Source organism: Hydra vulgaris, chromosome 10 (genome assembly GCF_038396675.1).
Source record: "Hydra vulgaris chromosome 10, alternate assembly HydraT2T_AEP".
Taxonomy (NCBI): domain Eukaryota; kingdom Metazoa; phylum Cnidaria; class Hydrozoa; order Anthoathecata; family Hydridae; genus Hydra; species Hydra vulgaris.
In genome coordinates, this window is record NC_088929.1 from 11,288,973 (window position 1) to 11,302,225 (window position 13,253).

At 27.9% G+C, this 13,253-nt stretch overlaps 2 protein-coding genes across 5 annotated transcripts in view; both read left to right on the forward strand.

The window, feature by feature from the left end:
- Nucleotides 1–9,723: 9,723 nt before the first annotated feature.
- Nucleotides 9,724–10,056, forward strand: LOC100201295 (eukaryotic translation initiation factor 1b). Its single transcript, XM_065808413.1, has one exon. It carries the CDS (start codon nt 9,724–9,726, stop codon nt 10,054–10,056), a length of 333 nt encoding a protein of 110 aa, XP_065664485.1.
- Nucleotides 10,057–10,737: 681 nt separating this feature from the next.
- Nucleotides 10,738–13,253, forward strand: part of LOC100210859 (BRCA1-associated protein) — a 60,569-nt gene continuing 58,053 nt past the window's right edge. For 3 of the 4 annotated variants that reach the window (XR_010641178.1, XR_010641179.1, XM_065807254.1), the window contains exons 1-3: nt 10,738–10,882; nt 11,594–11,728; nt 12,364–12,520. Coding sequence is in view for 2 of the 4 variants with exons in the window: in XM_065807254.1 (XP_065663326.1) it covers nt 10,801–10,882; nt 11,594–11,728; nt 12,364–12,520 (374 nt within the window). In the remaining 2 variants the exon portion in view is untranslated. The remainder of the gene's footprint in view (nt 10,883–11,593; nt 11,729–12,363; nt 12,521–13,253) is intronic. The other variant, XM_065807255.1, reaches the window with a different exon arrangement.

The window sequence follows — 13,253 nt, forward strand, 5'->3', positions numbered from 1 at the left end:
GCTGTGTTTTTATTCGACTTGTTTCGTAATATTAAAATGATTTTATGTTTTAACTTTAATAAAAAAAATTTTTGATTTAAATAATTTTTTTATTATTTAAAAAAAGATCTCGTCAGCGACGAAGATCTGATTTAAAAAATATGGGTTTTGAATATTTTACAAAACGTTTGACGTCTTATTTATTCATATTTTAATAAAATACACTTACATTTGAAATAATAATAATGAATATGGTTATCTGTGCAATGTTGAATAATAACAACAACAAAAGTTAAACAAAGTGAAAACAAAGTGAAACAAGTGAAAACAAAAAGGTTTGAAACTGGTTAGTATAAAGCTCTTCTTAAACTATTGCTGTCTATAATCTATTTTGATAATATCAGGGTTTAAGATTCGTTTTATTGTTGGGTATTTTTTTGTTTGTTTCTAAGCAACGTTGAACTAAAGTAATGAACATTTTTCTTAAAAAGGAAGATTCGACATTCTTGAAATAACCACTCTAAAAAACCGAATGAAACGTGGAGATCTTATACAACAGTATAAAATAACACATGATTTCGAAAAAGTTAACTTTTTCATTCCACAAATATCCGTGCATTTTACTTAACACAATCTACGCGGTCACAACCTTTGTCAGAGAAAACAGAGTATGTTGGACTGTGCTGAACAATTCCATTATTTCACAAACCGTATCATAAATGATTAAAATGCTTTACCGTTCGAAACCGTAAATGCATTGACAAAAAAGGAGGGGCGCTTACTAATCTCAATCATTATAGCCCAAATTAATTTCCAGTTTTTTCAAAATTTCTAGGAAGAAAGTTGTATAATAAAATTTATAATCATTTATCAGTAAATAAAATATTATAACAATTGATATGGATTCAAAAAAAAGATAACGCTGCTAAGCGTGCTATACTTCAACTAAATAGAAGTATTACTGATTCATTTTAAACACCACAACATGCACTAGGTATCTTCTAGATCTATCAAAAGCTTTCGATACTATAGACCGTGAAATTCTTTATAAAAAAAATAGAACATTTTGGAATCACTAGGAATGTCTTATTATTACTAAAGAGCTATTTAACCAATCATAAGCAATTTATTCATATATAAATATAGATTCATCATCAATCTTATTAGATATAACTTTCGGAGTGACAAAAGGATCAATACTAGGTCCTTTGCCTTTCCTAATATATATCAATAATCTCTAAAAAGTCTCGAACTTGGTGACCATTATGTTTAACATAATGGTCACCAAGTTCGACGACACTAATTAGTGTCGTCTGTGTTGTCTAGTGTGTTGACACTAATTAGTGTCATCAAATAACGATGCAAAGAAATTGTTAGTTAAAAAGGTTATAACCTTTTTTAACTAGCAATTTCCTTCCATCATCATTTCAAAATATGAACACTGAACTTATCAAATTTTTAACTAGTTTAAATTTAAAAAAAAACTATCAATTAATATCGAAAAAACTGAATTGATGCTTTTTTGATGCCTCTTCTTTCTTTCGCCTCCAAGTGTTACGTCTCTTCTTTCTTTCGCCTCCAAGTGTTGCGTCTCTTCTTTCTTTTGCCTCCAAGTGTTATGCCTCTTCTTTTTTTTTGACAATTTTGAAATAAACGAACAAAAATTACAAACCTTTTAAGCCCTTATATTGATGAAAATCTCACATAAAAAAATCACGGTAATAATCTCAGTAACAAAATCGTTAGATCTATAGGAGTCAAATCAATACGTTTTTTATATAAAGATAAATTTTAATTCAATTACATTACTCATTTATTCATGGCCATATTAACTAGGCTAAAATTCCTTGAGGTTAATAGAAGCGTATTACACGTATGAGTAAAACGAGTAAACATCGATTTACTCATGCCAAGCCTCTTTTAATTGAAATTAATATTTTAAATGTATATCATTTTAACTTTTATAACGTTCTACGTTTTAAGTATAAATGTAAAACCAACGAGTCCTCTTCTCCCTTTTTATAACTTACTCTTACTAAAAGAAAAAAGCAAGTACCATCTTCGAAATGGAAATTTTATTCGACTACTACTTTCACATACTAATTTTGGTGAACCTCGTATTTCATTTCGAGGAGCCCTATCTATGGAATTAAATAGTTTTTAAAACCTTTTGACTTTTCATGATGTCTATGGATACATGTATATATATGTATGCAATGTCGTGGCAAGTGGGTTGGAGACTCCCCCTTTCCCCCTCAAAAATCTGTCATTAGAGCCCCAGAATCTGAAAAAAATTTCTGCTACCTTTAACTAAAAACTCCTTCAAATTGCAAAAGGACCCCTAAAGTTTCAAAAGAGGTGCCTAATTTCGCTAACCCCCTCCCTTCCAGTTGGGGTGTGTGGGGCAGCCTAGCCACAGCCCTGTATGTATGTATATCTGTATATGTGTATGAGTGTATGATATATGTATGTATATGTTATGTATACATGTATTTTGTATTTATATGTTATAGTTATGTAAATATGTGTAGGGCAGACCGGGGCTAGTTGGCCGCAGGGATAAGTTGACGAACTGCGTTTATCTTCGAGCCTTTTTGTCACTCTCTGATGAAAGGCTCTGAAAATAAACTTGCGTTTATCTTCAGAGCCTTTCATCAGAGAGTGACAAAAATTACACAAAACCTTCCTAATTGATCATTTCATTATTCACTATAGTATTGTCAGGGTTCGCGCATGCGCATGGGAAATATTAGGATTTGTGTGTTTTTTGGACAAAAACGTAACTTTTGGAACATCGCAAACTTTTTACTTAACAAAGAAAATAGTTAGTCGTATGAAAAAAAATTATTGTTAAAGTTCCAATCACAATTGGTTTACTATATCCAATCAGTCTTTTTTTCAAAGTTGCCGTTTTTCAGGATCTATAGACTATTGAAAAAAAGGCTTTCGGGGTATGTTGGCAAAATTTTCTCGGGGTAAGTTGGCTCATAGCATTTACTATGGGGGAAAAAATATATTTTTTATAAAACTAGTTTTTTTTTATAAGTTTTAAACAATATTAAAAAAATTTATTCTCACAAAAAAATAAAAATAAAAATTTGTTTAGGTTTTTTTTTCACAGATAAAAATTGATATTCTTAAATCTTTTGATGAAAATAAATATACTTTAGACGTTTTTATTGATCTCAGCAAGGCTTTTGACACTGTAAGTCATTATATTTTATTAACCAAATTAAAAAACTACGGTATTAAACACTCGAACCTTAAATGGTTTAAAAGCTATCTTACAAATAGACAGCAATGTATTTCTCATAATTACGGAAAAACTAACAACATGAATATATCTTGTGGAGTACCACAAGCATCTATACTAGGACCGCTCTTGTATTGTATTAGACACAATCTTGTTTGCCGATGATACAAATCTGTTTTATGCTCACAATGATATAAAAATGTTATTTAAAACTGTAAGCACAGAACTACTATACATTGCTGAATGGTTTAAAGCAAACAAATCATCTCTAAATTTAACTAAAACAAAGTATTCCTTTTCCCTTCGCTATCATGAACGAGACAAAATTCCATTAAAACTTCCAAATCCTTGACAATTATTCCAAATCCTTGACAAAGTATTGACAATTGCGAAATAAAAAGAGAAGCACCATCAAAATTTCTACTCCTTGACGAAAATGTTACATAGAGAGATCATATAAAATATATCGAAGGTAAAATACCAAGGAGCATTGGCCTACTTTATAGGACAAAACCTTTTTTAAATTCAAGTTGTTTAAAACTCTTATATTTCTCTTTTTAATATTTCACGGTATTAAACACTCGAACCGTAAATGGTTTAAAAGCCATCTGTCAAACAGACAGCAATATATTTCTCATAATAACGGAAAAACTAACAAAAGATGATACTAATATAATTTATGCTCACAGTGATATAAAAATTTTATCTAAAACTGTAAACACAGAACTACTATACCTTGCTGAATGGTTTACAGTAAAAAAATTATCTCTAAATTTAACTAAAACAAAATACACTTTATTCCATCGCTATCATGAACGTGACAAAATTCTATTAAAACTTCCAAATCTTTGTATTAACAATTGCGAAATAAAAAGAGAAGTATCATTAAAATTTCTAGGAGTGCTCCTTGACGAAAATGTAACATGGAGAGATCAAATAAAATATATTGAAGGTAAAATATCAAGGAGCTTGGCCTACTTTATAGGGCAAAACCTTTTTTAAATTCAAGTTGTTAAAGACTCTTATATTTTTCTTTTATTCATTCCTGTTTTAATTACGCTAATATTTCATGGTGTAGTACCAATAAAAATAAATCAAAAAAACTTTTTAATATGCAAAAACATGCAATCAGAATTATATCCAATGAAAGCCGCTATACACCCTGCCAACCTTTATTTACTAACTTAAATATACTAAATATCGATCAAATAAATATTTATTGTCTTATAATTTTTATGTTCAAAATTAATAAAAGTATTATTCCAAAAACTTTTAATCTCATTCAAAACTAATCAGAATAAATACGTAACTAGATATTCAAATAACACTTATATACAACCCAAAAGTTATTCTGCCGCAACTGAATTTTCAATTTCAATTAGAGGTCCAAAAGCATGGAATAAAGTACTCACAATTGAACTTAAAACTCTTACAATGTTAAATGAGTTTATGGCTAAACTTTGACAGTTATTACTAAAAAATGATTTACCATAAAACTATTTCTGAATTGCAAAATATCCTTATGACTGATCTATCAATTAAATGAAAAGTATATAAATTTTAGAAACGCTTGAATTATATGCACTTGGTAACTTTTCAAATTCATGTCTTTCTTGTTCATGTTTTATTTTATATAATTAACGGAAGTGCTTATTTTTAAATTAAACTTTTTATTTACGGAATTTATCAAGGGGCATGGCGATAAGACATAGTTTTCTTCTCGCCCCTGCTACATATATGTCTTGTTATTAAAATACGGATTGTATATATTTACACAACAAAAAAATAAAATAAATTATATGTAAAAAAAGTAGCGGAGAAAATTTAAGTTATAAAAAAATTTTTTAAATGCATTCTCCTAAAGTTTTTTTTTTTAATCTCAAAACACAAAAATGTGGAGATAGAAAAAAATAATTTTAACGTCGCGATACATTCAACTGAAGTAAGAAAGAAAACCGCGAGGTCTTGTCGCAAAAGACTGTAAAGATTTAGATTAATTTTTTTTAAGTGTTTATGGAGATTAGAGTAATCCTATGATTTATACATTCACCGGAATCAACTTCTTATAATCTAACAGGAAAAGTTAAATCATCGGATTACTTTAATCTCCATAAACACTTAAAAAAAATTAATCTAAATCTTTACAGTCTTTTGCGACAAGACCTCGCAGTTTTCTTTATTACTTCAGTTGAATGCTGAATTTGATTTAACTCGTGTTGTTGATTTGGTAATTACTCAATTTTGTTGCGAAAAATTTCAGTGAAGTCTATTTATCAATCTTCACTCCTTGCCATTCGTGGTAAAGGTGAAGATTGCTAAAACCTTTGCTTGCTACATAAATTACGAGCCAACTTACTTCTTACTTACTTCTTAATTACATTTAGATCCTAACTTGTCTGATGTGAGAACCCATCTTTCGTTGGATTGTCTAACATATCTAACAAGAGCGCGTAGTTTACGAACATTGCAGTGCTCATAATCTCAATTTCGTAGCCTAAATTATGTTAAATATAGTGTACTTAAGGAGTCAGAGATACTATGGAAACGTAAGACTCCATCAAAATTTATTTGAGGTGGGGTTCCACACTGTGCTATGACTTTTGAGGACCACAGCCGTAAGTGGTTTACAATGCATTTGTGCTTTGTTTTATAACGGGACGTGCAATCCGATTCAGACGACTGATTGTCAAGCAAATGTTAAACAATTTTTTATTGGCCAGATACAACCAGATACAGCATCCGTTAAGACTTTCTACAAAGTTAACTTTGAGGATTATGGAAGGCTAAAACTGTATTGCATTGTATTTGTAGATCATGTCGAATTGAAGAAAATGCAACTAAATTTCTCTCAAAACTAGATTTTTGAATCAGTTTTGAACGTGCTTGCAGACGATTTTGCTTACGCTTTTGATCTTGATCATTTGGTCGAAAGTTTGTAACGCGTGCTTCCATACGTGTGAACATAATTTACTTAGGAAAAATAAATTACATGCGTTTATGCCAATTAACTTATTATCTCTTATATACTTTTAATTCCACAAAACAGTTAAATCCACATCCAAGCTCAAACTACTTGGTGTTCTACACCTGTTCACAACTGTTCCATTTTTGTCTTACAAGTTTTAATCTGTAAAGTATACAAGTGACCTCATAGCGCGAGCCAACGCATGTATACAGCACTGTTTTGCATTTTAGATAAGTTCATTTGAATTGTAACTGCGCACTGTTAAATTAAAAATAAAAAATTGCATTGTGGTTTGCACGGCGTTGTTTAAAATATAATCAATGCAACTAATGCAAGTAAGCACCTTTTCACAAAATTTGATTTTTTTTTGCTACTCTTTCCAGTAAGTTGGCACGATATAAAAACTTTTTTTAACCCTATTTGCAAAACGTTCAAAAATGAGGGTTTCTACTCGTTATATGGTTAAATCTACTGAGCTTGAAAAAAAAAATTATTTATGTAATTCGAAATCAAATTTTAAATTAAATTCTCATTTAAAATTAAGCTTTTTTTAAAAAAATATTTTTCTTTACCGAGGTTACTGGGTTCTTTTTGTGGGGTAGTTTTGTTTATGTTGAAGTTAAACTTTTTATTTTTTTTATTTAGAGACTATTTACAAAAGACGCACAAATATTATCAAAATTCAAACTAAATAGTCGCAATAAATTACGTCAACTGTCTGATTATTTGTTTAAATTTAGACAATTTGTCGAAACATTGATTTATAAAACTAAAGTATTTTAATATAGAAAAAATACAAAACAAAACATTTTTATTACAAAATAAATCTTTAAAGGGCATCATTTCAGAAAAAAAGGAGTTTTGTTTCTGTTGTTTTAAATTACTTTCTTATGAAGTGCTTTCTAGAGACAAAGTATGCTGATTGATTTGACTTGTAAAAGAACTTGCGGAGCCTGGATTCAGTTAAGCATAAATTCTTATCAAAGTTAAATTTGTAGAAGCTGTAAACCAAATCTATTTTTAAGTAGTAAGTATATAGTTATACTATTTTTAAGTAGTAAGTATATAGTTATACTATTTTTAAGTAGTAAGTATATAGTTATACTACTGTATTAGCAGAAAGCTAAAAGTAAAGCTGTAAAGATTTCCAGGTTGTGCAATGTTTAGAATAATAAAAAAGACAAGGAAAGATGTTGCAAGATCTGGTATACAAAAGAATACCTTTGCTGATGTTACATGCTATTTCTATAAATTTTTGCTATTTAAAAAAATGTCAATTCAAGAGTGGTGAAAAATTTCAAAAAAGATATTGTTTGTTGTACTGACCCATTCGCGTTAGTAAAGCGTGTACACAAAATAAATGTGAAAGAGAAAATTCATCATTTTTCTTGAGTGGTTGTATTAATATATTTTTAATTATGTTTGTATTTTGTTGGCAACATGTAATGGTCTCAAAAAAATGTTTTAGTTTTAAAAATGACAAAAGAAGACGTTAGAAAAAATATTTTGCACAAATATTTGGAAAATGGGAATAGAAGCTACAATTCAATACAAAAAAAGTTGCGATTACATCCCAACAGTGTTAATCATGTTATTTATTGTTTTTCCCAAAATTGATAAAACGCAAATCTGGTAATGGAAGTGAGAAAGTTTTTGAGGATATAAAACTAGTTAAAAAATTGGTTAACAGTTTTGTGAACAGCCCAAATCTCTAACCAAGGGCACGCGCAAAAATATAGGTACTTTCTCGTAGTTTTGTTGTAAAAGTTAAAAATAAACATGTTTTTCAAGCTTTCAAACCAAAAAAAGTGTCTAACCGTTATGAAATTACAAAAAAAAGTGTAATAACCCGCTGAAGAAAGTTGACAAATATATGTTTTTAAAATTTCTGAATTATAGAAAATGATGGAGTCTATATGAAATAAGATCATCAGCAAATTTCTGGTGGTGTCTAATTTAATGCCAAATATAGAGGAAAAGCAGATAAGAAATTTAAATACACAAACCTTGATAAGTTTGCTAAAAAAACTCAGATTTAGATGAAGATTTGATTGTTGTTCTGTTTGCAAGCCTATGTGTACTACCAAAACAAAAGTTTGAAATTTTATTAGATGTTCACAGAAATAAGTTAATTTCTTTGAAATATTTTATCTTCTTATATTAATGTATTAAAATTAATACTTAGTTCTAAATAAAAGTTGATGAGTATCTTTTTTAAGTTGTTTTTCTACCTTCACACTTATTTCGTGTACTCGCTTTAAATAAAGTCAGGATTGTCGAGAAATTGAATTTATTTGAGGTCTATTTTACTTGTTGATGTAAATAGAGAAGAGGGATCTCTAAATATTTTTATGAACGTGTTTGACCCATCAGTATTAAACTTTTAATCAGGGAACTAGAAGTATACCGGGATCAACAAGACTATCATTTAAACTTTTCTCATAACTAGCCTTACAGCAATTGTAACATAAACAAGTATAAGTAAAAATATTAGGAAGTGAGTTTTCAAGACTGTAATTTAGCTTATACTTTTTCATATTTTTCAACAAGAACATGAAGCTGTTCAAATCTTGTAACGATTTATTGGATTACTCTCTCATGAAAAAAAAAACATTTTCCTTTTGAAAAGCAGCTCATTTTTATATGAAAATACAGCATTTTGTGATTCGATTACATCGACGATTCATTGTGCCCGGATTATTACTAATTTATCTTGTATAAACGACTGCTTGATTAAATAATTGATCCTCTGTTAAAAACAATTTTAAAGCTTCTATTTTAATATAATTGTTGTATGTTCGATTCTTTTGTTTGGAGGTAAACCTGTGTATCATTTATTTTCTAAAGGAATGACCCCCATAATTAGAGAAAACAGAAAAACAAAAATGATAGTGATGCAACTAAAAGCAGCCCAACATTCAATCTAGTACATCTGTTTTTCTCTTTACAAGTTAACTACTCTATAGCATTTAAAATTTTTGAGTCGCTTTTTTTCACAACATTAACTGCATCCTACCTTGCACTCCATTGTGTTTCCATTATGCGCCCACTGTAACCCCTAGGGACAAGGCTATCCCTAGTGGGTTAGACACCCCCTAGGCCTTGCTCAGTATTAAATTCCCAAAATTTCAGACCCAAGAAATGTAAATTTTAGCAAAAAGATTTTATAATCATCACTATGATGATTTATAATAATCATCACTATTATCTGATGATTTTATTATTAAATTTATCAATAAAATAAAATTGAATGTTTTTAATGTTGATAAGTTGAGTTCCGGTTAAAATTTCTTTTCTTTTTACACATTTCTTGGTAAATTATTTTGCTTTAAGATTTCAGAATTTTCGTTGCATTTTGCTAAGAATCTTCTGTGGGTGAGATTTGTAAATAAAAGTCACTACGTAGAAGCTAACGCAAAAAATATTCATTTAACTCTTTCTCCGGAATTAACTACTCAACTTAGTGTGCGCCGAAGAGCCACAAATTCCTGTTTTTGCTTGGCTACCATTAAGCATAATTTTGAAAATGTCAAATCTGTTCAATCAACAGTTTGATCCTTCAGATGAAACAGAAGAAGAATTTGGGGGCAAGTTGACTAAAAACAAAGTACACATCCGAATCCAACAAAGAAATGGTCGAAAAACTATAACAACTTTACAAGGCATTGATGAAAAGTACGAACAAAAAAAACTCGCAAAAGCTTTTAAGAAGGAATTTAATTGTAACGGAACTGTTGTTGAGGATGAACAATATGGAGAGGTTATTCAATTATCAGGAGACCAGAGAAATAACATTCAGCAATTTTTGATCGACGTCGGAATTTGTAAAAAAGATGGAATTGTTGTCCATGGTTTCTAAATTTAATGTTTTCCCAAAATTTCTTCAATAATTTCTTTGACTGCCATAATATAAAGAATTTGAAATATATATGAACTGTATGTAGTATAGTAATGTATATGAACTAGTTGTTTATATGGTACATGTCTTTGTATTTTAAAAGTTTTTAATGTTGAAGAATACAATTTTGTAAACAAAAAATCAGTTGTAGTGTAATTGGTTTTAAATCAGTAAAAAAACTGAAAATTAACAAAAAGATTTATTGGAAATGCAAATTTTTTAGTTGTCTAGAGTTCCTTGCATACATACTAGTATGTACACTAGGTACATGCTTAGTATGATACGTAATAATTTGTAGATAGTACTATATATGTTACATAACGTAACATACATAATAATATGTACATGTTATACTATGTATGCTACATAAAGTTACATGAACATAACAAGCAACATTTAAAAATTAATATGTTAGCAAACAAACGTGAATAACTTGATGTGATGATAAAAGTTTAGTTTTAGCATTCTTTTTAAAAGATTGTTCAAAAATTTCACGATCTTTTAAGTAAAGAAAAGTAAAAAAAGCATAGCATAAGTGATTAAATAAACCATTTTAAACCAAAAAAATGTCAGTTTGTTTTTTTATTTTTTGATAACATGATTTCAACAAATAACCCACATAAAAGTCTGTTTTTAAAATTTTAGGGTATCTGTAAATAGTAGAAGTAATACTTTTCTGAGAAGAATGTTTATTGATATTTAAGTATGAAGAAAGTTTCATTGATTCAATTAAGACTCGAATTGGACCAAGGTTACCCTATATTGAGTTCGCTTATTTATAACGCAGGTAAATATTTTAATATTGAACACATTATTTTGCTTAAATATTTTGTACTTGGTTTAATTTATTCCTTTTTATAACTTTATTTTTGTTGTTTTAATCTTTCAAAACGAATATAAAAATAGCACTTTAAAAAAATTACAGTTATAGAATGTTTAATTAGTTCAGTGCTTTAGTGTTTTAGTGCCCTATGTGATATAAAAATTATGTATATTTTGTTATCTTGAATCTAATATAAATTTATTTTAAGTAGTTTACTAATTATTTAAATAACATTTTTTTTAAAGAGACAATTTTTTAAAACCATGATAGGGAGTTGCTGCTATATTGACTGAGAGTAGATTAGGGAACCAATAAGTTTTTTTATTATACTTTGATTTTTTTGGGAAAAAACCATATGGATTTTTGTGGACAAAAAAAAAGTTGAAAAATGCATATCTATATACTCTATAGTGTATGTACTCACTTCTGCTTGATTAGGCTGTCACTGTCCTTATATGTATTGCACACATTTTTATAATGCTGACTTTCTTTTTTATAACCCAGATTTTCTCAGAGTTTTTCAGAATTTTTTTGTTGCTGTAATAAATGTCCTTCATTGGTAGGTATATATATATATAAACCTATTTCAGCATGATTAAAGTCATTGAGATTTCATGCACAGCTAAATGGGCAAAAAGTTACACATGTTAAGTTTATGTAATTTATTATTTGTAGAATCCTACTTAAAATATAGTAAGGATCAGACAACATCAATTTTAACTCATCATCAAGAGAGTTACAAAGAGATTCCTGAAATTCACCACGGGAAAAGAACTTTTTTACAGTACACAATTGAAACTTATGATTTAGGTAAAAGTAATTATTTGTTTGACATCATTTTTTTGACCTTATTTTGAATTATAATTTCAGGTTGTTTTTTTAGATGAAGTTCTAATGTTTTATATTTTCCTTATAGTTTGTTCTTAAAAAGTATATGTTTTATTTTTGGAAAATAAATGCATAAGCTACATTAGTGCATAAATTGACCTTTATTAAAAAATATAGAATAATTTGCAAAATTATATCATTTAATGTCAGTGTTTATTATGCTAGTCTTGCAAAGTTCATGTTCTAAATAGTTTATTTAGAAACTATGAATGGTACAAGGTTGTAGTTTAGTGATGTTACAAAGTTTATTATATTTTAATTTATTACACTTTGTGTAATAAATTAAAGTATAATAAATGTTGAAACTTTTTAAATGATGCATTTAAAAAGTTTCAAAAAACTTGAAATCACTACTTCCTGTCAATGTATAAACTGAAAACCTTTTATAACTATAATTTAGTATAAAGTTTCAAGCAGACTACAATTAACAGTTCTGTTTATATAATTAGTTTGCAATTAATTAATTATATAAACAGAAGTTTCACGAAGACTACAAAAAATATGTATTTGAAAATGCTTGTTTAATACAGAAAACTTTTTTTTTTTTTTTTTTGAAGAAAAAGATATGGAAACTAATAAGAATGATTTAACTATGGAACATCAAAAGGAGTCTGATGATGCAGATAAATGTCCTGTTCCTCATACTGTTCATTATTTTTCTGGAAACCCAAATGTTGAAGTCACAAGAGGAATTATGCACTTATATAAAGACAAGTATGTATTAGATTTTTATCAATTTAATGTTTAAAGACATTTCTTGTATTTACATGCATTTTTAACAATTTAATTTTTATTCAAATGTAATATTTGTAAAGTTTTTTATTTGGAATATTTATTTTTTCTCTGTTATTTTGTTATTCTATCTGATTTGTTAATTACTTGCTTGATGAAATATTAGCGATATAAAAATATTTTTTTTGTATAAAAAACTTCATTTTATTATAAAATATAAATATAGTGTTTAAAGTTCATTAAAATTAGGATTTAATAAAGTAAATAAATCAATACAAAACTGGAAATAATAGTCTTTTCCTTTACAGTTTGCTTGTATGTAAATTAAACCCTCAATTATTTGGTAATAAAGTTAGTCTATTCCTAAAAATCTCTTTTACAACAAAATAGGTGTTGTGATGTATACAATGATCATTAGTTCATTATTTCATATATTTTCATTATTTTGGAACTTCAAGCTTCTAACTCTTTCTTAGCTTTTATTAAAATCTTAATGGTTTAAACAATTCTATTCCCAAATCAACTCTGAGAGTGTCACTAAAATTTAAAAAGTGCAATTAAAAATGCAGACATCCTTAATATTTTTATATAGTTAATTAATACTTTAATATTTTGATTCATATAATTAAAATTTATAATAGTTAATATAATCAATTAATACTTTTATATAATTATTTTAAATTATAGTAAAGTTGTAAACTATTTGACTGACTTT